The sequence below is a fragment of the Microcaecilia unicolor genome, unplaced genomic scaffold (genome assembly GCF_901765095.1).
Source record: "Microcaecilia unicolor unplaced genomic scaffold, aMicUni1.1, whole genome shotgun sequence".
Classification (NCBI taxonomy): Eukaryota; Metazoa; Chordata; class Amphibia; order Gymnophiona; family Siphonopidae; genus Microcaecilia; species Microcaecilia unicolor.
Window position 1 is genome coordinate 28,888 of NW_021963770.1, and position 26,060 is coordinate 54,947.

General features: G+C 46.5%; 1 protein-coding gene across 1 annotated transcript in view; it reads left to right on the forward strand.

The window, feature by feature from the left end:
* Nucleotides 1-15,936, forward strand: part of LOC115459619 (E3 ubiquitin-protein ligase TRIM39-like) — a 30,483-nt gene extending 14,547 nt beyond the window's left edge. The window contains exons 3-5 of the mRNA XM_030189429.1: nucleotides 2,401-2,631; nucleotides 12,936-12,958; nucleotides 15,804-15,936. Of these exons, the coding sequence (XP_030045289.1) occupies nucleotides 2,401-2,631; nucleotides 12,936-12,958; nucleotides 15,804-15,936 (387 nt within the window). The remainder of the gene's footprint in view (nucleotides 1-2,400; nucleotides 2,632-12,935; nucleotides 12,959-15,803) is intronic.
* The last annotated feature ends 10,124 nt before the right edge of the window (nucleotides 15,937-26,060 follow it).

Consider the following 26,060-nt stretch of genomic DNA (forward strand, 5'->3'; position numbering starts at 1 on the left):
TAGATTGTGTTTTGAGTTTTTTTTTGTTCGTCATTGAACTAAGGTATAGTGTTTTGTCTTTTTGATATTTTTGTTTTTAAGGGTGCTATTTGTTTAGTACGCTGTTGCATCTGCCATCCCAGTGGTTGAGATAAAGTATGGAATCAGTGCATGTTGTCCATTCGTTGTCGTATATTTGTTGCCAGAATATTTGTGGATCGATTTGCCCTCTTGTAGTGTAAGTAGTACGTTCTGATGTACTGTTTGAGCCCTTCTCCCCAGTTTAGAGTTAGGCTCAGTTTGTAATGGTCAGTCCAAGGTATTGCTGTCCATTTGATGTCTGTTATTAATAGGTTAATGTCTGTAGGTAGTTTATGTGATAGGAGGTCCAATGTATGTCCTTTGATATAGGTAGTCTGCATGTGGCCCTATTTTGCCATATTGGGGACACAGATCATAGAAGTCTGCCTAGCACTGGCCTTCCTTCCCTACTACTGGAATTGCTTGTCTAAGCATTGCTAAGTTTTGTTTTATGTCATCCTTCTTCCATACAGTGATCTTTTTGTGTTTATCCCATCACCATGTTTGTCTCCACCACCTCTCCCAGAAGGTTGCTCAGGAATCCCCCACCCTTTTTGTGATAAAGTACTTCTTAATGTTACTCCTAAGTCAACCACCTTGTAACCTCAATTCATGTCGTCTAGGTCTACTACTACTACTATTAAACATTTCTATAGCGCTACTAGACTTACGCAGCGCTGTACAAATTAACATGAAAAGACAGTCCCTGCTCAACAGAGCTTACAGTCTAAATTGGACAGACGAACAGACAGCTAGGGGTGGGGAAATTGCAGTGGTAGGGGTGATAAGTGAGGGTGTTGAGTAAGAGAGTCATGGTTAGACTTGAAGACAGCCAGAGACTGAGCCTGACGTACCGGCTCAGGGAGTCTATTCCAGGCATAGGGAGCAGCGAGATAGAAGGAACGGAGCCGGGAGTTAGCAGTGGGGGAGAAGGGGGACGACAGGAGACATTTACCCAGCGAACGGAGTTCACGGGGAGGAGTGTAGGGAGAGATGAGAGCGGAAAGGTACTGAGGAGCTGCGGAGTGGATGCACTTGTAGGTCAAAAGGAGAAGTTTGAACCGTATGCGGAAGCGGATAGGGAGCCAGTGAAGCGACTTGAGGAGAGGGCTAACGGGAGTATAGCGACTCTGGCGGAATAAAAGACGCGCAGCAGAGATTTGGACAGATTGAAGAGGAGATAGATGGCTGAGCGGGAGACCTGTGAGAAGCAAATTGCAGTAGTCTAGGTGAGAGGTGATAAGGGTGTGGGTAAGGGTCTACCACTTCTCCGTCTCTGGAAAAGATTTGTTTATATATTAATACCTTTCAAGTATTAAAATGTCTGTATTATATCTCCTCTCTCCCTCCTTTCCTCTAAGGTAAACTTATTTAGTTCATCTGAACTAGAGTAAATGAATTGAGGTTACAGGGTGTTCAACTTAGGAGCAACATCAGGAAGTACTTTTTCACAGTGAGGGTGACAGAGACAAAATAAATGGTAATAAATAAACTAAAAAGAGGTGAGTTAGGATCTCAACGATATCAAATCAGTTATAAACACTCAAAATGTAAATAGTCTTTCAACACTGAGTCATAATGAAGTATTTTTCAGTGTCTGTTTCAAGACTCTTCCCTGACGGAGTCTATCAAAACACTGGCCACTGTCGGAAGTTCGTTTGATGCATCTGCACCACTAAGATAAGTGTTGACACCCAGACACACATGATATAGATAAAAATTCCTTTTTTGGTATATGGAAAGTATTCTGAGGCTTATTACTTCCTTTTTATCTTGGAGCTATTACATTTTGAGAGGGTATAATTGATAGGAGTCAAAAATGGTGACTAGAATTCAAAAATGGAGGCTGCTTGTGGTAAGGGGTAAGAATAGCAAAGGAGGGAGACGTCTCTTCTGCTCACTTAGAAACAATATGGGGACAACAGTGGTACTGGGATGGGTACATTGCACATGGGGAGACAGGCAGAGGGAGTTGCTGGGCAGGGGATGGAGGAGATTGTGAAAGGAGGATATGTTTCTGAGTATGGTGAGAGAGGAAGGCTGGGAAAAGAGTGGGTGGTGAGAGGATGAAGGCTATTCTGGAGTCATCACTGTTAAATGAGGAAGTGCGGTACCAGAGCCACCATTTATAAGAGGGTAATGGAGACACTGGAACTCTGGAATATGGGTTTGGGTGGGAGACGGTACATGTCTCAATTAATACAGGGTGCTCAGTACACTTGTACTGGCCCTGTTGACAACAAAAGAGATTTCTTGTTCATTGAAAGACCTGAATCCAGAGCTCTGTTCAACAAAATCACTCTAGTGTTACTGAGAATTCTCTCTCCATGTTTAATCCAGAGTGACACAGAGAGGAAAAGACAAATAGTTGAGTCCGAGTTTGAAGAGTTGCACCAGTTTCTGAATAAGGAGAAGCAGATCTTTCTCTCGAGACTGGAGGAGGAAGAGAAGAAGATTCTCCAGAGAATCACGGAAAATGTGATCCAGCTAGAAGAGCAAAATTCCTCGCTCATGCAGCTGATCTCCGAAATAGAGGAGAAGAGTCAGCAGCCAACCAACGAGTTACTGAAGGTGAGATTAGCAAATATATTTCTAAGGAAGATACAGATTTGCCAGGAGGAATCAGGGAATTCAAGTTGTAGATCAAAATATCTTAAAATAATGAGGGCTGATTTTTCAAAGCTGCACTTACCACATCAGAGTGTCACGATTGTGGCCGTGACCCCTCTTTGACTAACCTTATTTCCAGATGGTCATCTTTTTAGCTGGCTCCTGTCTGTTCTTTCCCACTTGCTGTGTGTTCCAAGCCTCACTTTGTTGTTCAGTGTATTTCCTGCCTCTGTCTTGTAGTGTTTTCTACTTCCTGTGTGTTTCAAGCCTCACTTTGGTGTTCAGTGTATTTCCTGCCTCTGTCCTGTAGTTGTGACATCATTAGTGAGGGCCTTTATAAGGAAGTGGTGGACTTTCATTCAGGGCCTTTGCAATGCCAAAGGTCTCCAGGTTAGTTTGTGTGCAGTGTGGCACTTCTGCCTTGTTCATAGTCTGTGTGCCTGTGGGCACTTCTGTTTTGATTTCTTGTTGCCTTGTTCATAGTCTGTGTGCCTGTGGGCACTTCTGTCTTGATTTCTTGTTGCCTTGTTCATAGTCTGTGTGCCTGTGGGCACTTGTCTTGATTTCTTGTTGCTTTAGTCATAGCCTGTGTGCCCGTGGGCACTTCTGTTTTGATTCCTTGTTTAGGGTGCCTGTGTGCACTTCTGCTTCTGTTCTTCTCAGTCTGTTTGTGTGCTAGGTTCAGCCTTCCGCCATAGTTCTGTTGTTTGTCTGTGTGGGTCAGCTTTGTATCCTGCTTGTGTCTGCCCTGTTTGTCTTCAGCTCCAGTTCCCTTCCTTCTTGTGTCTTCCCTGTTTGCTTTCAGCTTCCATTGCAGCCTAGCCTGTTTGAGAATCTGAATCCTGTTCCAGTATCCTGAATCCTGTTCCCACCAAGTTTGTTCCAAAATCGGTTCCAGTCCGGCCAAGCAAGTCCGTTCCAGAATCCGGTTCCAGTCCGGCCAAGCCAAGTCCGTTCCAACATCCGGTTCCAGCCAATCCAAGCTTGTCAGTCCAGTCCTAGTTGAGGGGTTTTGCCTCCTTCTGCCGCTCGTCGACAGTAGGCCAAGGGCTCACGTTGTTCCAGAGTCTGTGACTGTTTGTTTAAAGCCTGGGACTGTGACAGATGAAATAGAGCTTTTAAAATAATTTAATGGGGCTTAAATGGCGAAATCCTCCTGCTCTAAAGAAGGTGTAAATTGCTGTGTATGTTCTACACACAAGTCATGTGTTTTTAATGATCTATATTTGGCTCACTGAGTGAAAAGGTTCCAAACATGGGGTTACAAATGTCCTGGGCACTGCTGGGTTCAGGGCCTTCGGACCCTCACTGTCCTGGTGCTCGGTGCCTCCACCTGGGAAAATAAGGGTTAGCAGGTGGGATGATCCTCTTCTCTTCCAGCAAACCCCCCAAAACAAGTCTACTGTGAAATGTGGAGAACAAGGCTGGCTGCGAAATTGGCAATTTTAATAGATACATTATACTCTTTTAAGTTCAACAGGCACTCGGGAGTCAACAGTTCATGCAAACTCAACTGTTTATTCTTCAACTCTGCAAAACAGGAACTTCCAACTGTGTGAACTTTTCAACTTTCCCCAAGGGAACTCCTGTATCTCCTCTCCTGGATTTATTTACAGATGCTCTTCAGCAGGACTATACACACTTTTTACAATGCTTCTGTCCATGCCTATCCCCTAGAATCAGATTCCGAAGGACTGTGCTCCTCCCAGTTGTATAGGTCTAGGCCCTATGTGGCCTGACCTCCCTGCAGAATGACCCTTTCCGTTGGCACCACCCTGATCCTGGATGGGCAATCTCTGGCTCTCATCCCATGCTCCTGGGCTGGGTCTCTCCACTGTCCACCCATAGCTCTCCTCCCTCACAGTTACTTCCTTGGTGAGCCACAACTCTCCTTTACAGCTAGTGGTCTACTTCTCTCAACTGCGATTCCTCTTTTCTCCTCCAGGTCAGTGGTAGGAGACCATCAGGCAACCAAAGAACCCCCCCCCCCCAAAGGGCAAACACTATCTCCTTCTAATCTTCCAACCCCCCCCATCACTCTTCACTACAAGGGCACTCTCTCTCTGCATTTTATTTCAAAACTAATTTCCTTGGGCCGGGCTTCCTTCCACCCAGAAACCTCCCAGTCATTCCCTCCAGTGACTCTCTACAGGGACTTACTCTCCTAGTAATTGCAAACTAATGGGATTACACTCTCCCCCCAGCCACCAATCCCTTGCCTTTAAGGGGTTTCTCTAGGTTCTGTTCTCCCTTTACCTGGAGCAACACAAACCCCACATAACATCATTCAACACATAACATCATTTCAACATCGTCAATCCTCATAATGAATATACTATGTGCTCATATTACTAAGTTTCTCTTTCAAATATAAACAGGAAACCCAGACAACCACAGGGTGGCAACCTGTTCAAACTGGATTCTGGTTACCATTTTACTCTTTTCTTGTTTTTTTTTTTTCCCCAGACATCGTGGGTCAGAACATTCTGGGTCAATCAAGAGTGGTAACCTGCTCAGTCATACTCTGTCCACCAGAGTCCAAAATGATACCCTCATAACACCTCTTAAATATTATACCATCCAATTGAGAACAGTTTACTTGATAATAATAAACTTTTATTTTTATTCAACTATTTTTTCATCAACATTTTTCCCGTTTCTGCCATTTCCAACCTTTATTTAACAATGTATCATAATTGGGCAACATATTATATTCATATACTTCCATTTTTCCAATGCTTATCCCCAACAGTATAACTTTGACCCACTTAATATCTTGGACCTGGGTCCACCCCATCATTTAACGTCCAATAATATAACATTTTTACAACCACATGAAACAATTTTCCTATAACCAGGACTTATTGCCCAACTACAGTATTTATTTTACTTGGCTTTTCATATTTCTTTATTGGACAACTCAGCATTAGTTTGTTCAGTGTTTTAACATCATTTTTTCCTGCTTTCGGACCTGAGTCCCAACTCAGTAGTCCCAACCCAACCGTACCACTTGGTCTCAGGGTGACACTGTAATATTTAGACCCATGGCAGGAATTCACGACGTCCACATAGTGCAGCTGAATGGGTCACCCCACAGTCCAATCGTTATGTTGATTAAGGATAAACCCTTGCATGGCAGGATCACTTCTCTCCTTCGGATACATGGGATCAGGTTTCATCCGGTGGTAGATTTCGTCCTTGGCCCACGCTTCTCGCTGAGCATCTACCAGGCATATACCATTTAAGGGGACATATGGCTAAGCCAATCTCCTTAAGTCCCACACCGGTTTCTTCAAGTAATGATCCAGTCTGCTCATCTTAGGCAGTCTCTTGCCTGCTGCTCTCTCAGTCTCGATCCATACACTGTTACTCAACTCCACAGGCACTGGATCCTCCAATAAGCTTCCTTTCAGGGACTCAGGCTGCAACCCTGCTCTTCCCTGATCAGCAGGGATATTAGCCCGGATCCGAAGGGTCTGAATGAGCTGGTCCACTTCTGGGCTACTCACAACCCACTCCAAGATTAGATGAGCAGTTATCTCTAAGTTCAATTCCCCTGTCGCCAGACAGATATATTCCAACATTGTGCAGGGTGTGGGCAAACCCATCTCCAGATCCTTGGGCACTGTCTACATCAGGCTACCCTTCACCCTCACCCCCATTAAGATGGTTCCCTGTTGGGGTAGGACCACCTCGAGGGCTGCCAATGCCATCTTTGGCCACAGATAACTCTCAACTGGGATTCAGGGATAATTTCTGACTTGGATGAGGAGGGCCAGGGGAGGCTGCTGCTAGTCTCTTCCTCTCCCTCACTCCCCCAGTTCTTCCCGCGGGGCCCCATGGGTTCTCAGTCTCCCACTTTTCTCAAAGTAGGAGCCACCTCTTCAGCCTAGTGTCGAACCGGGTCATTGTCCACAGAATCCATCTCAGTCGATGTCTCCATCCCCTCTTCAGGGTCTTTCCATGAAACACTATTAGACCCAACTCAGCTTGCCGGCCAGCTCCGTATCCGAGCCCACATCTCACTTTGATCCGGTATCAGGACCAAGTCGCAATCGGTGAGCCATCATTCCCACTCTTCTTCTTTCCTGGTCCACCCTCTTCCACCCAGCTTCACTGACCCTCCACTCGCTTTCTAGGGCATTGCCACACATTCCACTCACGTGCTTGCTCCCCACCTCTTAGCTTGTACAAATGACGACACATGCCCTAGCTGTCCAATGGCAGATTGCTCCCAGGTATCTGCAGCATGCTATCACTGAAGCACTCTATCCTCCTCCTCCCTGGCTGGCACGGGAACATCCACCTTGGTGACTCAGCAGCCCTTTACCCAGGTTCACAGTTTTGCCCTGCTTTACTATGTCTGTTAGTGCGGACTTTTACAGGGCGCAGTGCTTGAATCTGTATTCCACAAGTGTAGTTCAGTCTTTGAAGGCCTGCAGAATTTTATGTAATGCCCAGGTCCTGGGTGCTTCTGGGTTCAGAGACTGACCCGGTTGGAGTCTCCCAAGAGCAGTCTCCATCAGACCCTCACTGTCCTGACACTCGATGCCTCCACCTGGGAAAGAAGGGTTAGCAGGTGGGATGACTCTCTTCTCTCCCAGGAAACCCCAAAACACAATTCTACTTAAACTGTGGAGAACAAGGCTGGCTGTGAAATTGGCAATCTTAATTGATATGTTATACTCCTTTAATTTCAATGATCACTCTGGAGTCAGCAATTCATGCAAACTCAATGCAAAACGGGAACTTCCAACTGTGTGAACTTTTCAACTTTGAATACAAGTCTGTGAAAACCACAATCCTTCTGGCATTCCCCAGGGGAACTGCTGTAGTCTCCTCTCCTGGATTTTTATTTATTTATTTTAAACTTTTTGTCCGCCTACAACTAGGCGGATCACAAATCAACATACATAATAAAAAACAAAAAGACAATAACAGGGACTAGAGTATACAGAATTCAAAAAGTAACAGAGAAGATCAATCCCATTCATGTTCAAATATGTCTTCATCTACTTACTACTACTACTACTTAACATTTCTAGAATGCTACTATGGTTACGCAGCGCTGTACAGTTTAACAAAGAAGGACAGTCCCTGCTCGAAGGAGCTTACAATCTAAAGGACGAAATGTCAAGTTGGGGCAGTCAAGATTTCCTGAATAGAGGTGTAGTGACATTGAAGAGGTGGGCTTTGAGATAGGATTTGAAGATGGGCAGGGAGGGGGCCTGGCATATGGGCTCAGGGAGTTTATTCCAAGCATGGGGTGAGGCGAGGCAGAAAGGGCGGAGCCTGGAGTTGGCGGTGGTGGAGAAGGGTACTGAGAGGAGGGATTTGTCTTGAGAGCGGAGGTTACAGGTAGGAACGTAAGGGGAGATGAGGGTAGAGAGGTAAGGAGGGGCTGCAGATCGAGTGCATTTGTAGGTTAGTAGGAGAAGCTTGAACTGTATGCAGTACCTGATCGGAAGCCAGTGAAGTGACTTACTTACTTACTTACTGAATTGAGCCCTACTACTTAGTCTCAAGTAGCCTTGTAAATTGTTTCAGATTTGCGGACCTGCTATTGAGAATGCAGTGTTCCTTGTGCTGGCATATACCACCATTTGCAGCTTATCATTCATCAAAAACTTCAAATTTTTAGACCGAAAAGATTGAAAGGGTCGATATTTCTGAATTACATCATTAAGGTATCGAGGAACACAATCAGAGTACAGTGCTTTGTGTACCAGTTGTACCATCTTATACTGTACCCGAGTGTGAATTGGCAACCAGTGCAAAGAGCGTTAAATGGGAGATATATGCTCAAACCTAGACACACCCGCAAACAATCGGGCAGAAGCATTTTGTATCACCTGTAGTGCTTCTATCTTTGATTTCGATAAACCCAAATACAACGCATTGCAGAAATCGATACATGATATCACTAAACTTTGTACCACAGATCGAACATCGCACTGTGGCAACATAGGCCGTAACTTTGTTAACAAATGAGGCTGAAAAAAAGCTGACTTAAACTACCTGCAATACTTGAGCATTCATGGACTATAAAGGATCCAAAATAATACCCAACATGTGCATACATTCCTGCACTGGTAACACAGAATCACCCAAATGCACAGACCGCCATTGTAGAAAAGCTACATCCTTTCCTACAAACAACATCAATTCTGTTTTACCAAAATTTAAGACTAATCTATTCAAACCCATCCATTTCTGTACAGCAGACATACAATCACTCAATCGTTCAATCAATCCTGTGTATCCTCCTTGAACTGGAAAAAAGAAGTGTACATCATCAGCATGAATCCTGTACTCTACATTCCTGAAAATTTTACCCAATGAAGCCATGTTAAATAATAAGGCAGAAAGTGCAGAGCCTTGTGGCACTCCCTTAGTAACTGGCTTCATTTTAGATACCTCTTCCTTGCTAATGACTTGCATCTGACGACCCTTCAAAAAGGAAGAAAACCAATTCCACACTGCTCCTCCAATCCTGATTTCTTTAGGTTTCGATAACAAAAGATCAATATCAACTGTATTGAACACAGAGGACACATCCAAAGAGACAAGGCAAAATGTATGGCCTTCATCAATCCCTTGTTTTAATACATTTAAGGAGGACAATAATAAAGTTTCAATAATATGGCTTTCCCTAAAACCATATTGATAATCATCCAAACATTGAGTCAACTGTACACATTCCTTCAATTGTCGAAAAAGAATTTATTCAATTACCTTTAATATTATGGGAACCACAGTGATTTGTCTAAATGATCACCCTTTAATAGTGGTTTAACTGTAGAAAGCTTACATTTCCCTGGTACCACTCCAGAAGATAACGATTTCTCCACAATCAAGGACAATGTTGGAGCTACCACTGATTCCAACCGCCTAATAACTGCAGCTGAACATGGGTCAATCAAAGATTTTGTAGTTGTTAAAGAAAATACAACTGAATTGAAAAAGGAAGCTATATTAATCCAATTTGGGACTTTGCAGAGCTGAAAAGGTTTGTGGAACATGATTTTTTTTTTTTAACCTTCATCCTCCCTATCACGACTGACAGAAACAGGTATCAATGAAACAGTACTTGCCTGGTTCAGATCCTACCTATCAGACAGGCAACAATCCATAATGTTTGGCAACAACTCATCACCACCATGGACACTGACCTGCGGGGTACCACAAGGATCGATACTGTCACCTATTCTGTTCAATATCTATCTAATACCACTAGCTGAGCTGAATCGGTCAATGGACACTCAGTTCTACATCTATGCGGATGATATGCAGCTATTCATACCCATTGAACATGACTTTCCTACAGCCTTGAATAAACTGATCACCTGTCTAACATCAATTCAAGAATGGGCTAAACACAACAAACTTTGCCTGAACCCAAGTAAAACTGAGCTTCTCTGGGTCTCTTAACACAAGTGGATACATACCTGACATCAAAATCTCCTTTGGGAAGTATGAACGCCCCCTCAAATCACAAGTCAGGAACCTTGGAATACAGTTAGATTCGACATTTACTCTGATTCCCCAAATCCAAGCAACCTTCAAGAGATGCTTCTGTTTGAGACAGCTATGCTGCCTCTCTCCTTACATCGAGAAGGTAAATCTTATCCCAGTTGTACATGCCATGATAACATCAAGACTGGATTACTACAATGCACTATACAATGGTCTGACTACAAAGGGCCTGCACCAGCTCCAGTTGTTTCAGGATGCAGCAGCAAGGCTCATAGAAGGTTGCAAGCGACGTGACCAAAAACTTCATTTCCTACCAGTACAATACAAGGCTAAATTTAAAACTCTATGTCTGATCTTCAAGGCCCTGAAAGGAAATGGCCCTGAGTACCTGAAAAATAGGATGATCCTCCACACACAGCCAAGGACTAAGGTCCTCCCAAGGACTTTCACTAACTACACTCTCTCCAAAAGACATTACACGATGTGATACCCACAAGCGAGCCTTCTCCGGAGTAGCCCCCACACTCTGGAATGCATTGCCTGAAAGGCTCCGCTTAATACAAGACTACCTCTACCTCAGGAAGCAGGTGAAAGCTTGGCTCTTCAACCAAGCCTTTAATGGAAGAAGTAACTAACTTGTTGGTCTCACTCACACACACAAGGATTGACTCAGGCTGCACATACTGCAGCAGGACATGTTTCTCCACTCCCACCCTAGCTGATATCATATTTAACCATTTCTCTGACCTCATGTGTAACCTTCTTTAAATCAATCACCTTACTTTCTAACTCTTCCTACTATCTTACTTATATATATGTTACATCTTTGCTTTACCCTTCGCTATCAATTATAATGTTCTATTACGTATTGTGTTTACATTGTAAATAGTATACCATGCCATACTTTGTATTGTTTTTGAATATTTTTACTGCAGTAATTGCCTATTGCTCATGTTTGATCTATTCTTACTGTACACCGCCTTGAGTGAATTCCTTCAAAAAGGCGGTAAATAAATCCTAATAAATAAATATTTGGCCTGGGCTTCCAGGATGGTATTTTTTGATTTCCTGTGTATACTTACTCCAAAGTTAATATCAAATCTGATCATATTAAGATCACTGTTATCATTACCTCCTGCACCAGATCATGCGCTCCACTAAGGACTAGGTCTAGAATTTTTTCTTCTCTTGGTCGGCTCCTCTACCAGCTGCTCCATAAAGCAGTCCCTGATTTCCTCAAGGAATCTTACCTCCCTAGCATGCCCTGATGTTACATTTACCCAGTCAATATTGGGGTAATTGAAATCAACAACAATCCCACAATCCTACCTCATGTACAACGAGCTTGAGGGCAACAATGGCAGGCAAAGATGAAAAGAGGTGGGATTGTTGTTGATATTATATTCTACCCATTCCGCATATTTATGGTAATTGAAATCACCCATTATTATTGTGTTGCCCAGTCTGTTTGCGTACCTAATTTCCTTTCACATTTCTGCATCCGTCTGTTCATCCTGGCCAGGCGGAGGGTAGTACACTCCTATCACTATCCTTTTCCCCTTTACACATGGAATTTCAATCCATAGAGATTCCAAGATTTGTTTTGTTTCATGCCGATGCCAGCAGCCTGGTCCCACCCTGGTTAAGGTGGAGCCCATCCTATCGGAATAGGCTCCCCCTTCCCCAGAATGTTGCCCAGTACCTAACAAATCTAAAACCCTCCTCCCTGCACCATCGTCTCATCCACGCATTGAGACTCTGGAGCTCTGCCTGTCTCTTGGGCCCTGCGCATGGAACGGGTAGCACTTCAGAAAATGCTACTCTAGAGGTTCTGGACTTGAGCTTTCTACCAAAGAGGTTAAATTTGGCTTCCAGAACCTCTCTCCCACATTTTCCTATGTCATTTGTACTCATATGTGCCAAGACAACCGGCTCCCCAGCACTATCTAAAATCTGATCTAGGTGACACTGAGGGACTCTAGTGTGTGGGAGGGGGCAGCAATCGCAGCGGTGGGGGGGGGGGGGCTGTGAAGTGCATGAGGGAGGTAGTGGGAGCAGTGGCGGGGGTGCCCTGATGACCCTTACTGCCCGGGGGTCCCGACCACTGTCAGTCTGACATGAAGGCTAAATGTTTGGAGGATTAAATTGGCCAATTTTCATTTTCGAAAGTTTTGTATACTGTAGGGTCAGTAGAGAGGGACTATGCAACTTTTTCACAACGTTGATGTTTTCCATGTTCTACAGAATCTCATTTTTTTAAAGATGTAGTTAGTCCATGCCTGAGGCTAAAATTTTGCAGGATTATACAGTTGATATCCCTCTGTTAGAAATAAGTCACTTACCCCACTTTTGATACCTTTTCACCCAATGGTTCACAACTCCACCTCTGCCCAAAACAGGCCCTTGAGAATGTCTACATGCAGATCACAGATCAGAGCCACTAAGGAGGTTTCAGTACTGTGCCCCATCCAAAAGTCTGATTGATTGGCATGAAGGACCTGTGTTTTATCTAAATACTTGAAAAGTTGCCCAAGTATCAATTTCTCTACAACTTAGGAGAAAAATGGTAGGTTGAAACAGGCTAATTTACTGGACAACATGATTTTTGTTTCCCTAATGAGACTGGTTGTTTCTTATAGATTTTTGGATACTAATCATAGAAATGGCATCAAAATTTTGTAGCTGTTATGTGATTGAGCAGAGCTGTGAGTAGAATATGCTAATGTATAATGTGTTCTCATAAACTGTGAAATCTAACTAGAAATATTCTCTTTCTCATTTCCCTCTAGGATGTGAAGGACGCCCTGAGCAGGTACAAGTTAGTTTTCTGCCCTTTTCTATGTGGCTGGATGGATTTTGAGTGAGGAAAAAGGGAATTAATCGATTGGTGAGAATTGAGATTGAGAATGGGAGAGAAGGAAGTGGGATTGAGTGAGGAGAGTTAGAGTTAAGGTGTGGAGGGAGGAAGCACTGAGAAATGAAGGGGAAAAGATGCAGGAGAGGGAAGGAGAATTACAGACATATACATAGTAACATAGTAGTTGACGGCAGAAAAAGACCTGCACGGTCCATCCAGTCTGCCCAACAAGATAAACACAAATGTGCTAGTTTTTGTGTATACCTTACCTTGATTTGTACCTGTCTTTTTCAGGGCACAGACTGTATAAGTCTGCCCAGTACTATCCCCGCCTGCCAACCACCAGCCCCTCCTCCCACCAGACCTACCCTCCCTTCCCCCTGACTCTCCCTTTTTCATCCCTGTACTGCCAGAACTTCTCTCCCACCAACCTCCCTGATATCTCCTCTCTTCCTGTCCTCACCTATTTAGCTCTCCCAGAATCCTCTCTTCATTCCCCACCAATGAATCTTCTTTCCACCTCTACCCTGTCAGTTGTGCTGCCCTTCAACCTAGTGCAGAAGGAGGTGCTGGTCATAGGCGGTCGGTGGCCCAACTGTTTGGGAGGCTAAAGGGGCGGGGTTAGGGGTGGAGCTTAAATCCATAATTGTCTGATCACACACAGAAAAAAAAAATAAATGTCACAATTAATACCTTTTATTAAATTTAGATATTAGATATGCATCATATGTCAAAGAATAAAGTGGTTGCTCAAAGCATATACTAACCACAGTCGCTCAACTGCAAAACACTATGCACAACTTTGTGCAAAAACACACTCAGAACCTTACTGTACCATAAATATTACACTGGACAGAACCTAATACACCAATATACCACCCATACGGAAAATGCAGACCGTCAACAATATGAAACAAGGGATCATAATTCACAATTCTCATGTAGAGCCACAAAACACCCTAATTCATGTTTAATGTGGGATAAAATGCCATAAATAAGTAAATAAATATAAACTTTTAATGTTGAGCACCTGATTCTCAAAGTGGACATATTCCAAACACTATAATGAAAATAAAATGATCTTTTCTACCTTTCTTGTCTGGTGACTTTGTTTTTCTGATTGTGCTGGCCCAGTATCCGATTCTGCTGATCTGTCCTCTTAACTCCGTTTCCAGGGCTTCCTTTCCATTTATTTGTTTACTTTCGCCGCTTCTTCATTCTTTTCTACATCCATAAGTAAAAGCTGGGTCCTCTGCAAACTTGACTGTCCAGTGGATCCAGCTTTTGCCTATTTTCTTCATCCATGTGCAGTTTTTCTACTCTCTTCCTTTTCCGTCATCTCATCTCCTTCCTCACTCCTCCCCCCCCTCCATGTCCAGCAACCCTCCTCTCCCCCCTACCCTCCCCTCCATCCACCCATGTCCAGCAACCCTCCTCTCCCCTTCCCTCCATCCACCCATGTCCAGCAACCCTCTTCCCTTCCCTCCACTCATGTCCAGCAACCCTCCTCTCCCCTTCCCTCTCCTCTCCCCTTCATCCACCATGTCCAGCAACCCTCCTCTCCCTTCCCTCCATCCACCCATGTCCAGCAACCCTCCCCTCCCCTCCCTCTCCTCTCCCCTTCATCCACCATGTCCAGCAACCCTCCTCTCCCCTTCCCCATCCACCCATGTCCAGCAACCCTCCTCTCCCCTGCCCTCTCCTCTCCCCTTCATCCACCATGTCCAGCAACCCTCCTCTCCCCTTCCCTCCATCCACCCATGTCCAGCAACCCTCCTCTCCCTTCCCTCCATCCACCCATGTCCAGCAACCCTCCTCTCCCCTGCTCTCCTCTCCCCTTCATCCACCATGTGCAGCAACCCTCCTCTCCCCTTCCCTCCATCCACTCATGTCCAGCAACCCTCCTCTCCTCCTGCCCTCTCCTCTCCCCTTCTTCCACCATGTGCAGCAACCCTCCTCTTCCCTTCCCTCCATCCACTCATGTCCAGCAACCCTCCTCTCCCCTGCCCTCTCCTCTCCCCTTCATCCACCATGTCCAGCAACCCTCCTCTCCCCTTCCCTCCATCCACCCATGTCCAGCAACCCTCCTCTCCCCTGCCCTCTCCTCTCCCCTTCATCCACCATGTGCAGCAACCCTCCTCTTCCCTTCCCTCCATCCACTCATGTCCAGCAACCCTCCTCTCCCTGCCCTCTCCTCTCCCCTTCTTCCACCATGTGCAGCAACCCCCCTCTCCCGTCTGCCCTCCTTTCCTTCCTGCCCCTCCCCGTACCTTTAATATTATATTTTCCTGGAGTCGCGGGCAGCGCCGGCATTGAAGGCATCAGCAGGCTCATCGTGGTTCCAGCAGCCTTCCCTCGCAAGTCGGATGATGGCTCCGCCCTCGTAGAAACAGGAAATACGTCAGAAGAGGGCGGAGTCATCATCCGACTTGCGAGGGAAGGCTGCTGGAACCGCGATGAGCCTGCTGATGCCTTCAATGCCGGCGCTGCCCGCGACTCCAGCAAAAATATAACATTTAAAGGTACGGCGGCGGGGCAGTGGCGGGCCTCCCCAAGCCTCTTATACGGGGCGCCTATGGTGCTGGTGAAAGTCTCTGCTCTGACGCTGTCCGTGTCAGAGTAAAATGTCCAAATGCCACTTTGTGCCATTTTTTTGAATGTGTTCCTCTTTCAAAAATGAGTCCCATAATCACAGAAAACTGATTGCTCATGATATATCTAATTCCTTCCACTGTTAACATCTCTATCCCCTGGGTATGAACATCTCCCAGAATAATCACCGTCACTCTCTAACCCATAGGTGTCAGAAAATGACGTTTCCGGTACCAGAGGCTGTTTCTACTGATCTGAAACTGGGTTTCCAATTGAGCTTCCCTCAGCAGCTGAAGAAATGGATTACAAAATTTGAAGGTGAGGAATTGATGTCTTTTTAATTTGGTTTGTCATAAGAACATAAGAGTAGCCATTCTGAGTCAGACCAATGGTCCATCTATCCCAGTTTCCTGTTTTCCAAACTGTGGCCAAGCCAGGTCACAAGTACCTGGCAGAAACCCAAATCGTGGCAACAATCCACTATAAATCCCAGGGCAAGCAGTTGCTTCCCATGTCTGTCTCAATAGCTAACTATGGACTTTTCTTCCAGGAATTTGTCGAACTTTTTTGAAACCCAGATACACTAACTGCTGTTACCACCTCCTCCGGCAATGAGTTCCAGAGCTTAAGTATTCGTTGAGGGAAAAATTATTTCCTCCTATTTGTTTTAAAAGTATTTCCATGTAACTTCCTTGAGTGTCTTTGTGCTTTTGGAACGAGTAAAAAAAATCGATTTACTTCTACTCGTTCTACACCACTCAGGATTTTATAGACCTCAATCATTTCTCCCCTCATCCGTTCTTTTCCAAGCTGACGTGCCCTAACCTCTTTAGCCTTTCCTCATACGAGAGGAGTTTCATCCCCTTTATCATTTTGGTTGCTCTTCTTTGAACCTTTTGCAATTCCGCTATATCTTTTTTGAGATACGGCGACCAGAACTGAATGCAATACTCAAAGTGTGGACGCACCATGGAGCGATACAAAGGCATCATAGTATTTTTGGTCTTATTCACCATCCCTTTCCTAAAATTCCTAGCATCCTGTTTGCTTTTTGGGCTGCCACTGCACACTGAGCAGAAGATTTCAGTATATCTACAATGACAGAATGGAAAAAGTACAAAGCAGATCGTTAAGAACGTAATTTATTGAAACAATTAAAAAATATAAAAAATATATAGATACATATAAAGGTTAGCCTTTTATATGTATCTATATATTTTTTATTTTTAAATTGTTTCAATAAATTACGTTCTTAACGATCTGCTTTGTACTTTTTCCATCTTGGAGCTTGCAGACCGTCTGCCTTTGTGCTATCTACAATGACACCCAGATCTTTTCTTGAGTGCTGACCGCTCTGGATGATTCCAGTAAAAATGTGCAGAAATAAAAGTATGAATCTGTTTGAAAGCTTTAAGGTCATCAGACGCTATCACCCCCAAGTCCCGCTCTTCCTTCGCACACTGAAGCACTTCACCCCCTATACTGTACCATTCCCTCGGATGTTTGCGACCCAAGTGAATGACCCTGCATTTTTTGGGATTAAACCTTAGTTGCCAAATATCGGTCCATTCCTCCAGCTTCACTAGGTCCTTCCTTATGTCATTCACACCCTCCAGGGTGCACACACCTCTCCTGTTGCAGAGTTTAGTATCATCCGCAAAGAGACAAACCTTACCAGACAGCCCTTCCGCAATGTCGCTCACAAAGACGTTAAAAAGAGCCGGCCCTAGGACCGATCCCTGCGGTACTCCACTGACGACATCCTTTTCTTCAGAGCAAGCTCCATTTATCACCACCCTCAGTCTCCTACCATTCAACCAATTTTTAACCCAATCCGTTACTCTAGGTCCCATACCGAGGGCACTTAATTTATTTATCAGTCGCATGTGCGGAATCGTGTCAAAGGCTTTGCTGAAATCCAAGTATACCACATCAAGCGCCCCTCCCACATCCAACTGTTTGGTCACCCAGTCGAAGACGACAGTCAGATTCGTCTGACACAACCTGCCACTAGTGAAGCCATGCTGCCTCGGGTCCCGCATTCCATGTAGTTCAAGAAATGTCACAATCCTCCTCTTTAGAAGCGTTTCCATTAGCTTACTCACCACCAAGGTCAGACTGATAGGTCTGTAATATCCAACCTCCTCTTTTCTTCCACTCTTGTGCAAAGGAACCACATCCGCCTTTCTCCAGTCCACCAGGATCACTCCAGTTTCTAAGGAAGCATTGAAGAGGTCCATCAGCGGAGCCAACAGAACTTCTCCGAGTTCCTTAAGCACCCTCGGGTGTATCCCATCAGGCCCCATCGCTCTGTCTATTTTTAGTTTGGCAAGCTCCTCACAAACACATTCCTCCGTAATAAAGGATAAAAGATAAAAACAAACTTTGATACATTTTTTGAACTGGACAATGATAATGTCTTACAAACAAAAACACCTAAAAATATATAAGGCACATACATAGAAATAAAAAGAGCATCTAAATACCTCTTGTATCAAATCATTCACTTGAAATATCTAATGAGAAGGTATGACAAAAGTCTGATTTGTGAGAGAGTAATTGTCCTAATATAAATGGGGTAATTTTCCTAAAGAGGCTCTGAAGTGTCTCATGAACGTAATGACATTTTGTGAACAGGCAACAGATGAAAGGAAAACAGTATATACTGCATCAATAAAATATAAACCTAAATGAAAATTGGAGTACAAAAACTATTATGTGGATTTCGGAAGAAGCTACTGAAAAAGGCATAGAGGGGCATAATCGAACGGGGACGACCATCTCTAAGGGCGTCCATGTCTAAGGACATTCTGCCGAAGGGGCGGGGAAACTCATATTATCAAAACAAGATGAACGTCCATCTTTCGTTTCGATAATACGGTCGGGGATGCCCAAATCATGAAATTTAGGTCGACCTTAGAGATGGTCATCCTTAGGTCGTTTTTGAGATGGTCGTCCCCGGTTTTCGTCGATAATGGAAACTGAGGACGCCCATCTCAAAAACGACCAAATCCAAGCCATTTGGTCGTGGGAGGAGCAAGCATTTGTAGTGAACTGGTCCCCCCTCATATGCCTGGACACCAACCGGGCACCCTAGGGGGCACTGCAGTGGACTTCAGAGATTGCTCCCAGGTGCATAGCTCTCTTACCTTTGGTGCTGAGCCCCCCAACCCCCCCCCCAAAAAAAAAAACCCCACTCCCCACAACTGTACACCACTACCATAGCCCTTAGGGATGAAGGGGGGCACCTACATGTGGGTACAGTGGGTTTGTGGGGGGTTTTGGAGGGCTCACATTTACCACCACAAGTGTAACAGGTTGGGGGGGGGGATGGGCCTGGGTCCGCCTGCCTGAAGTACACTGCACTCAGTACATCTGCTCCAGGGACCTGCATACTGCTGAGATGGACCTGAGTATGGCATTTGAGGCTGGCATAGAGACAGGCAAAAAAGTATTTTGAAACTTTTTTTTTAATGGTTTGAGGGGGTTAGTGACCACTGGGGGAGTAAGGGGAGGTGATCCCCGATTCCCTCCGGTGGTCATCTGGTCAGTTGGGGCACTTTTTTGAGGCTTGGTCCTAAAAATAAATGGACCATGTAAAGTCGACCAAATGCTTGTCAGGGACGCCCTTCTTTTTTCCATTATTGGCCGAGGATGCCCATCTCTTAAGCACGCCCCCGTCCCACCTTCGGTACGCTGCCGACATGCCCCCGTGAACTTTGGTCATCCCTGCGACGGAAAGCAGTTGAGGGCGCCCAAAATCGGCTTTCGATTATGCCAATTTGGGCAACCTCGGGAGAAGGACCCCCATCTCCCGATTTGTGTCGGAAGATGGGCTCCCTTCCCTTTCGAAAATAAGCGTTCTAGTGTTTCACATCTAATACACAAATTAGCAATATCAATCCATACCAAGTGATATCTAATTTGAATAAATCATCACCATGGAAACCAGAATGCGGAGTACCCCAAGGATCACCGCTTTCACAGACCCTTTTCAACCTAATGATGACACCTCTAGCCAAATCACTATCCAACAAAGGCCTTAATCTTTACATCTACGCAGACAATGTCACGATCTACATCCCGTTCAAACATGATCTAACAGAAATCACAAATGAAATCAAACACAGCCTCCAAATCTATGGACTTTTCCTTTAGGAAGCCGTCCAAACATTTTTAAAACTCTGCTAAGCTAATTGCCTTTATCACATTCTCTGGCAACGAATTCTAGAGTTTGATTACATATTGAGTGAAGAAAAAGTTTCTCCAATTTGTTTTAAATTTACTACTTCCTTGTCATCAAGCAGATGAAGCCTAAAGTGGTGAACTGGATTAGGAACTGGTTGACAGACAGACGCCAGAGGGTGGTGGTGAATGGAGTTAGCTCGGAGGAGGGAAAAGTGAGTAGTGGAGTGCCTCAAGGATCGGTGCTGGGGCTGATTCTGTTCAATATATTTGTGAGTGACCTTGCCGAAGGGTTAGAAGGTAAAGTTTGCCTATTTGCGGATGATACTAAGATCTGTAACAGAGTGGACACCCCAGAGGGAGTGGAAAACATGAAAAAGGATTTGAAGAAGCTAGAACAATGGTCTAAGGTCTGGCAATTAAAATTCAATGCAAAAAAATGCAAAGTGATGCACTTAGGGAATAGAAATCCACGGGAGACGTATGTGTTAGGTGGCGAGAGTCTGATAGGTTCAGACGGGGAGAGGGACCTTGGGGTGATAGTATCTGAGGATTTGAAGGTGACGAAACAGTGTGACAAGGCGGTGGCTGTATCTAGAAGGTTGTTGGGCTGTATAGAGAGAGGTGTGACCAGCAGAAGAAAGGGGGTGTTGATGCCTCTGTATAAGTCGTTGGTGAGGCCCCATCTAGAGTATTGTGTTCAGTTTTGGAGGCCGTATCTTGCTAAGGATGTAAAAAGAAACGAAGCGGTGCAAAGAAAGCTACGAGAATGGTATGGGATTTGCGTAACAAGAGGTATGAGGAGAGACTTGCTGACCTGAACATGTATACCCTGGAGGAAAGGAGAAACAGGGGTGATATGATACAGACGTTCAAATATTTGAAAGGTATTAATCCGCAAACGAACCTTTTCCAGAGATACGAAGGCGGTAGAACGAGAGGACATGAAATGAGATTGAAGGGGGGCAGACTCAAGAAAAATGTCAGGAAGTATTTCTTCACGGAGAGAGTGGTGGATGCTTGGAATGCCCTCCCGCGGGAGGTGGTGGAGAGGAAAACGGTAACGGAATTCAAACATGCGTGGGATAAACATAAAGGAATCCTGTTCAGAAGGAAAGGATCCTCAGGAGCTTAACCGAGATTGGATAGCAGAGCCGGTAGTGGGAGGCGGGGCTGGAGGTTGGGAGGGGGGATAGTGCGGGGCAGACTTATACGGTCTGTGCCAGAGCCAGTGGGGGAGGCGGGACTGGAGGTTGGGAGGCAGGGATAGCGCTGGGCAGACTTATACGGTCTGTGCCAGAGCCGGTGGTGGGAGGTGGGGATAGTGCTGGGCAGACTTATACGGTCTATGCCAGAGCCGGTGGTTGGGAGGCGGGGCTAGTGCTGGGCAGACTTATACGGTCTGTGCCCTGAAGAGCACAGGTACAAATCAAAGTAGGGTATACACAAAAGTAGCACACATGAGTTGTCTTGTTGGGCAGACTGGATGGACCGTGCAGGTCTTTTTCTGCCGTCATCTACTAGGTTACTATGTTACTATGACGAGATAGAGAGCACTCAATTTTTCACAGTGCCTCATGGCCAGCCAGCTCCACTGCCTCTTCAGTATTCTCTGGCTCCCAAGCAGGGTGGCTGCAGCTTCTTCGAGCTCCATCAAAAATCTGCCTGGGGGTGGCTCCTGGCTTGCCAGTTGTTAGCCGGGGTGTTAGAGGCTATAGCAGCTTCACTTTGAAGGCACATAGGTTAGCCCTTTCCCTGCCTTACCCATGCCCCCGTGGATGTGGACATATTAGCTTGCTTTTCCCTGTCCTTTCCCACTCAGTGGATGCAGGCACATTGGTTCGCCTTTCCCTGCCTTTCCCACTCATCTGAGCCTCCGGAGTTCTTATTACCTCTGCTTTCCTCACAGCGTTAAAAAAAAAAAAAAGGTTGGAACAGAGGTTTTCCTTTGATTCTTCTATGGGACCGGAGCTGTGATACTCGGTCCGGTGAGGTAAGATGTTTTCTAACTCCTCCGGGGTGGGCCTGCGATCGGGGCGGTTTTTGGCGCGAAACCGCCATTTTGAATTTTCCCGCCGTTTTCGGCGATGGCTGCAGAGAATGTAAAGCGCTGTTCCCAGTGTGGCAAGCGCAAATCAGCAGCGGGGCTCTGTAAATCGTGCTGTACAGGTGTAAGAGCCGGCCCGAGCATGGCGAGCGATGATTCTTCCTGCTCAGAGCTGGCAGCGGATGCCATTTTGAATTCTCCGCATGGCGCGGCCTCCGTAGAGACGGAGCCCTGAGCCCGGGGGAGGGGGGGGACCTCGAATTGAGGCTATTCAGGGAGCGGCTAGCCCCGGATGGGATCTGGGTGCCCAGGGCGAGTTTTTCTCCCTGATTTTGTGTTATTATTGCATAAAGCATACATGCTGAAAAGAGCTCTCCCTCAAGGGTCGTCTGAGGCCCCTTCTATTGTCTCCCCCGGTGGATTCTGGCCTGGGACTGCCCGCTGAGGCTATTTTCCCTGATAATTGGCATAAAGAAAAGCGTAGAAGGGCTAATTCCCCTTCAGATTGTGGTGCACCTCCTTTTTCCCCCCTTGGTCGGGCTGCGAGGATTTGGAGAGTTCTGGCAGGCCTTCGTGGTCTGAGGAGCCAGAGTCAGGTGCAGAATTACCACAGGATCTGGATGATCCCTCCGCGGTGAGGATTTTCCACCGTGATGAGCTGCCAGCGCTTATTTCAGATGCCCTACAGGTCCTTTCTATTGAAGAGCCTGACAGTGGCACGGCCTCCTCTGTGAATCCTAGGATGGCTAGTACCAAAAAGCCTGCTCAAGCCTTTCCTTTGCATGACTTCATCCAAGAGCTTATTTCCGCTCAGTGGGCTGACCCCGAGGGACCTTTGAGAGTTTCCAGGGCTATGGGGCAATTATACCCTCTGCGTGAGGGGCATTTGTCTCGCTTTGCAATGCCTAAAGTAGATGCCCTAGTCACTGTGGTGACAAAGAGAACTATCCGTTTTTCAGCAGAGGAACTCCTTTCGCTCGGACAAGCGTTCCGCAGCCACCGGCTCTAGGCCTGGAGTTCAGGGGCGACCCTCTCAATGATGGTGTGCCGGCCCCCTCCTCGCTTCCTGTTATCGGAGGACGTCTTTCCCTCTTTGCCGAGGAGTGGGCCAATATTTCCTCAGATCAGTGGGTTCTGGACCTGATCAGAGATGGCTACAGAATAGAATTCAACGCCCCAGTAAGAGACGTGTTTGTGGAGTACCGATGCAGTTCTGCCGCCAAACGGGCAGCGGTAGAGGAGACTTTGCAAGGTCTGATTCAGTTAGGGGCCGTGTCCCCGGTACCTCCCGCCGAACACGGCTACGGCCGATACTCCATCTACTTTGTGGTGCCGCGAAAAGGTAGGTCTTTTCGCCCTATTCTGGACTTTAAAGAATTAAACAAGTCCCTGAGAGTGCGGCATTTCCACATGGAAACCCTGCGCTCCGTCATTGCTGCGGTACAGCCAGGAGAGTTTCTCACGTCTCTAGACCTGAAAGAAGCTTACTTGCACATTCCAATTTGGCCCCCGCACCAGAAGTTTCTGAGGTTTGCGGTGTTGGGAAAACATTTCCAGTTCCGGGCCTTGCCTTTTGGCCTCGCCACAGCTCCCCGAACCTTTTCGAAGCTAATGGTGGTAGTAGCTGCTTTGCTCAGGCGAGAAGGTATCAGGGTTCACCTGTACCTAGACGACTGGCTCATCAGAGCAGACTCTGTAACAGAGAGCTATCAAGCTACAGCCAGAGTGGTCTCAGTACTTCCATCTCTAGGCTGGGTCGTCAATATGGCCAAAAGTCACCTGACCCTCGCAATCTCTAGAATATTTGGGGGCCAGGTTCGACACAGACTCGGGCTATGTATACCTACCCGAGCTAAGGCGGTGCAAGCTTCAGAATCAGGTCCATCTGCTCCTGAGGATGCCCTGCCCGCAAGCTTGGGACATTGTCCAGCTGCTGGGATCGATGACAGCCACATTGAAAGTGGTGCCCTGGGCGAGAGCGCACCTGACACCTCTACAGTATTCCCTACTTCAAAGATGGTCTCCAGTTTCTCAGGATTATCAATGCAGACTTTCTTGGCTCCCTGCGGCCCGACTCAGCATGGAGTGGTGGCTCTCAGACAGCATGCTGCGGCGAGGAATGCCGCTGGCGCTCCCCGATTGGTGTCTAGTAGTGACAGATGCCAGCCTGAAGGGCTGGGGCGCACATTGCAAGGGGAAGCATGCCCCAGGGTCTAAGGACACCCAAGGAGTCGGAGTGGTCCGTCAACCGCCTGGAGTTGAAAGCGGTGTTTCGGGCGCTTCTGGCCTTTCAAGTGACCCTGGAAGGATTGGCTGTCAGAGTGATGTCGGACAACACGACAGCAGTGGCCTACATAAATCGACAAGGCGGCACTCAGTGCAGAGCACTGGCCGCGCAGGCCGAACAGATTTGCCACTGGGCCGAGCTGCATCTTCAGTTTCTGTCGGCAGCTCACATTGCAGGTCAGAGCAACATGCAAGCCGATTATCTAAGCAGGCATCAGATCGATCCAGCAGAATGGAAACTAAGTATTCCTGCAGATATGTGCCAAATGGGGCAAGCCCGTGATGGATCTTATGGCGACAAGTTCAAATGCCAAAGTCCTGTGCTTCTTCAGCAGACGGAGAGATCCTCGCTCGGCAGGGTTGGATGCCTTGACTCAGCCCTGGCCTCCGGGCCTACTATATGTGTTCCCCCCGTGGCCCTTGATAGGGTGCGTGCTCCTGCGGATTCGGCTGCACCCAGGAGAAGTGGTCCTCATTGCCCCGGATTGGCCCAGGAGGCCTTGGTATGCGGACCTCCGACAGCTGCTAGTGGAGGCTCCCCTTCCTTTACCTCTGGTACCGAACCTGTTGTCAAAGGGCCCGGTAGCCATGGAGGACGCCTGCTGCTTTGGTCTTATGGCATGGTGATTGAGAGAGCGCAATTGAGGGACAAAGGCTATTCAAACACAGTCATTTCCACTCTCCTGCAGGCCCACAAGCGTTCCACTTCCGTGGCTTATGCCAGGATTTGGCGCCAGTTTGAGTCTTGGTGTGCTTCAAAAGCGATCACACCCATGCGGGCTCCTGTCTCGCCGATTCTGGACTTTTTGCAGGATGGTGTACAAATAGGCTTGGCCTATAATTCCCTGCGGGTGCAAGTGGCAGCGTTGGCCTCCCTTCGTGTGTCTTTAGCTGCTCATCCAGATGTGGCACGGTTTCTTAGTGGGGCGCTTCGGCTCCGGCCTTCCATGCGAAACATCCTGTCCAGCTTGGAACCTGGGCTAGTTTTGAGGGCCCTGCAGGCTTCTCCTTTTGAGCCGCTTCGGCGAGCATCAGAGAAAGATTTGACACTAAAGGCCATTTTTCTTGTGGCCATTACTTCGGCGAGACAGGTGTCAGAGCTCCAGGCGCTGTCCTGTAGAGACCCATTTCTGCAATTCTCAGAGTCCGAGGTCACGGTTCGGTCCGTGCTTCCTTCATGCTTAAGGTGGTTTCAGCGTTTCACCTAAACCAGCCTATTTTCTTGCCCTCCTTTGATAAGGAGGAGTTTCCAGAATCTTTTGGGCAGTTGCACCTGTTGGATGTGCGCAGGACTCTGCTGCAGTATCTGCGAGTTACTATCTCTTTCAGGATCTATGATCATCTGTTGTTTGGCTATCAGGTCCTCGCAGAGGGTCTCCAGCGTCTAAAGCCACTATTGCCCGCTGGCTCAAAGAAACTATCTTTTCAGCTTATCTGCTTGCCAGCCGGTCTCCGCCTGTAGCCTTTAAGGCGCATTCTACCAGAGCGATTTCTTCCTCTCGGGCTGAAACTGGAGCACTCTCTTCAGATATGCAGGCAGCAACATGGGCTTCTAAGCTCTCTTTGCCCGACATTACAGGCTGGATGTGGCTGCTAGGAGGGATGCGCATTTTGGAGCACAAGTGCTAGCGCGTGGTGTGACCTGTTCTCACCCTATATAGGGATTGCTTTGTTACATCCCATACGTAATGGCTTCAACTGCTTGATGACAAGGAAGGGAAAATTAGGTTCTTACCTTAGTTTTCTTTCCTTTAGTCATAGCAGATGAAGCCATGAGCCCTCCCTGTATGATTGTCTGTATGCTGTGAATCTGTTTCAGGTTCTGTTCTTGTTTCCTGAAGTTGGGAGAAAGTTGGAAAACAGTCTTCAGGATTCATGTTCACTATAGGAGGATGAGTCCATTCCCTCCAGTTTATTTTTGGAGGATGGTTTATTCCCTCCAGGAGG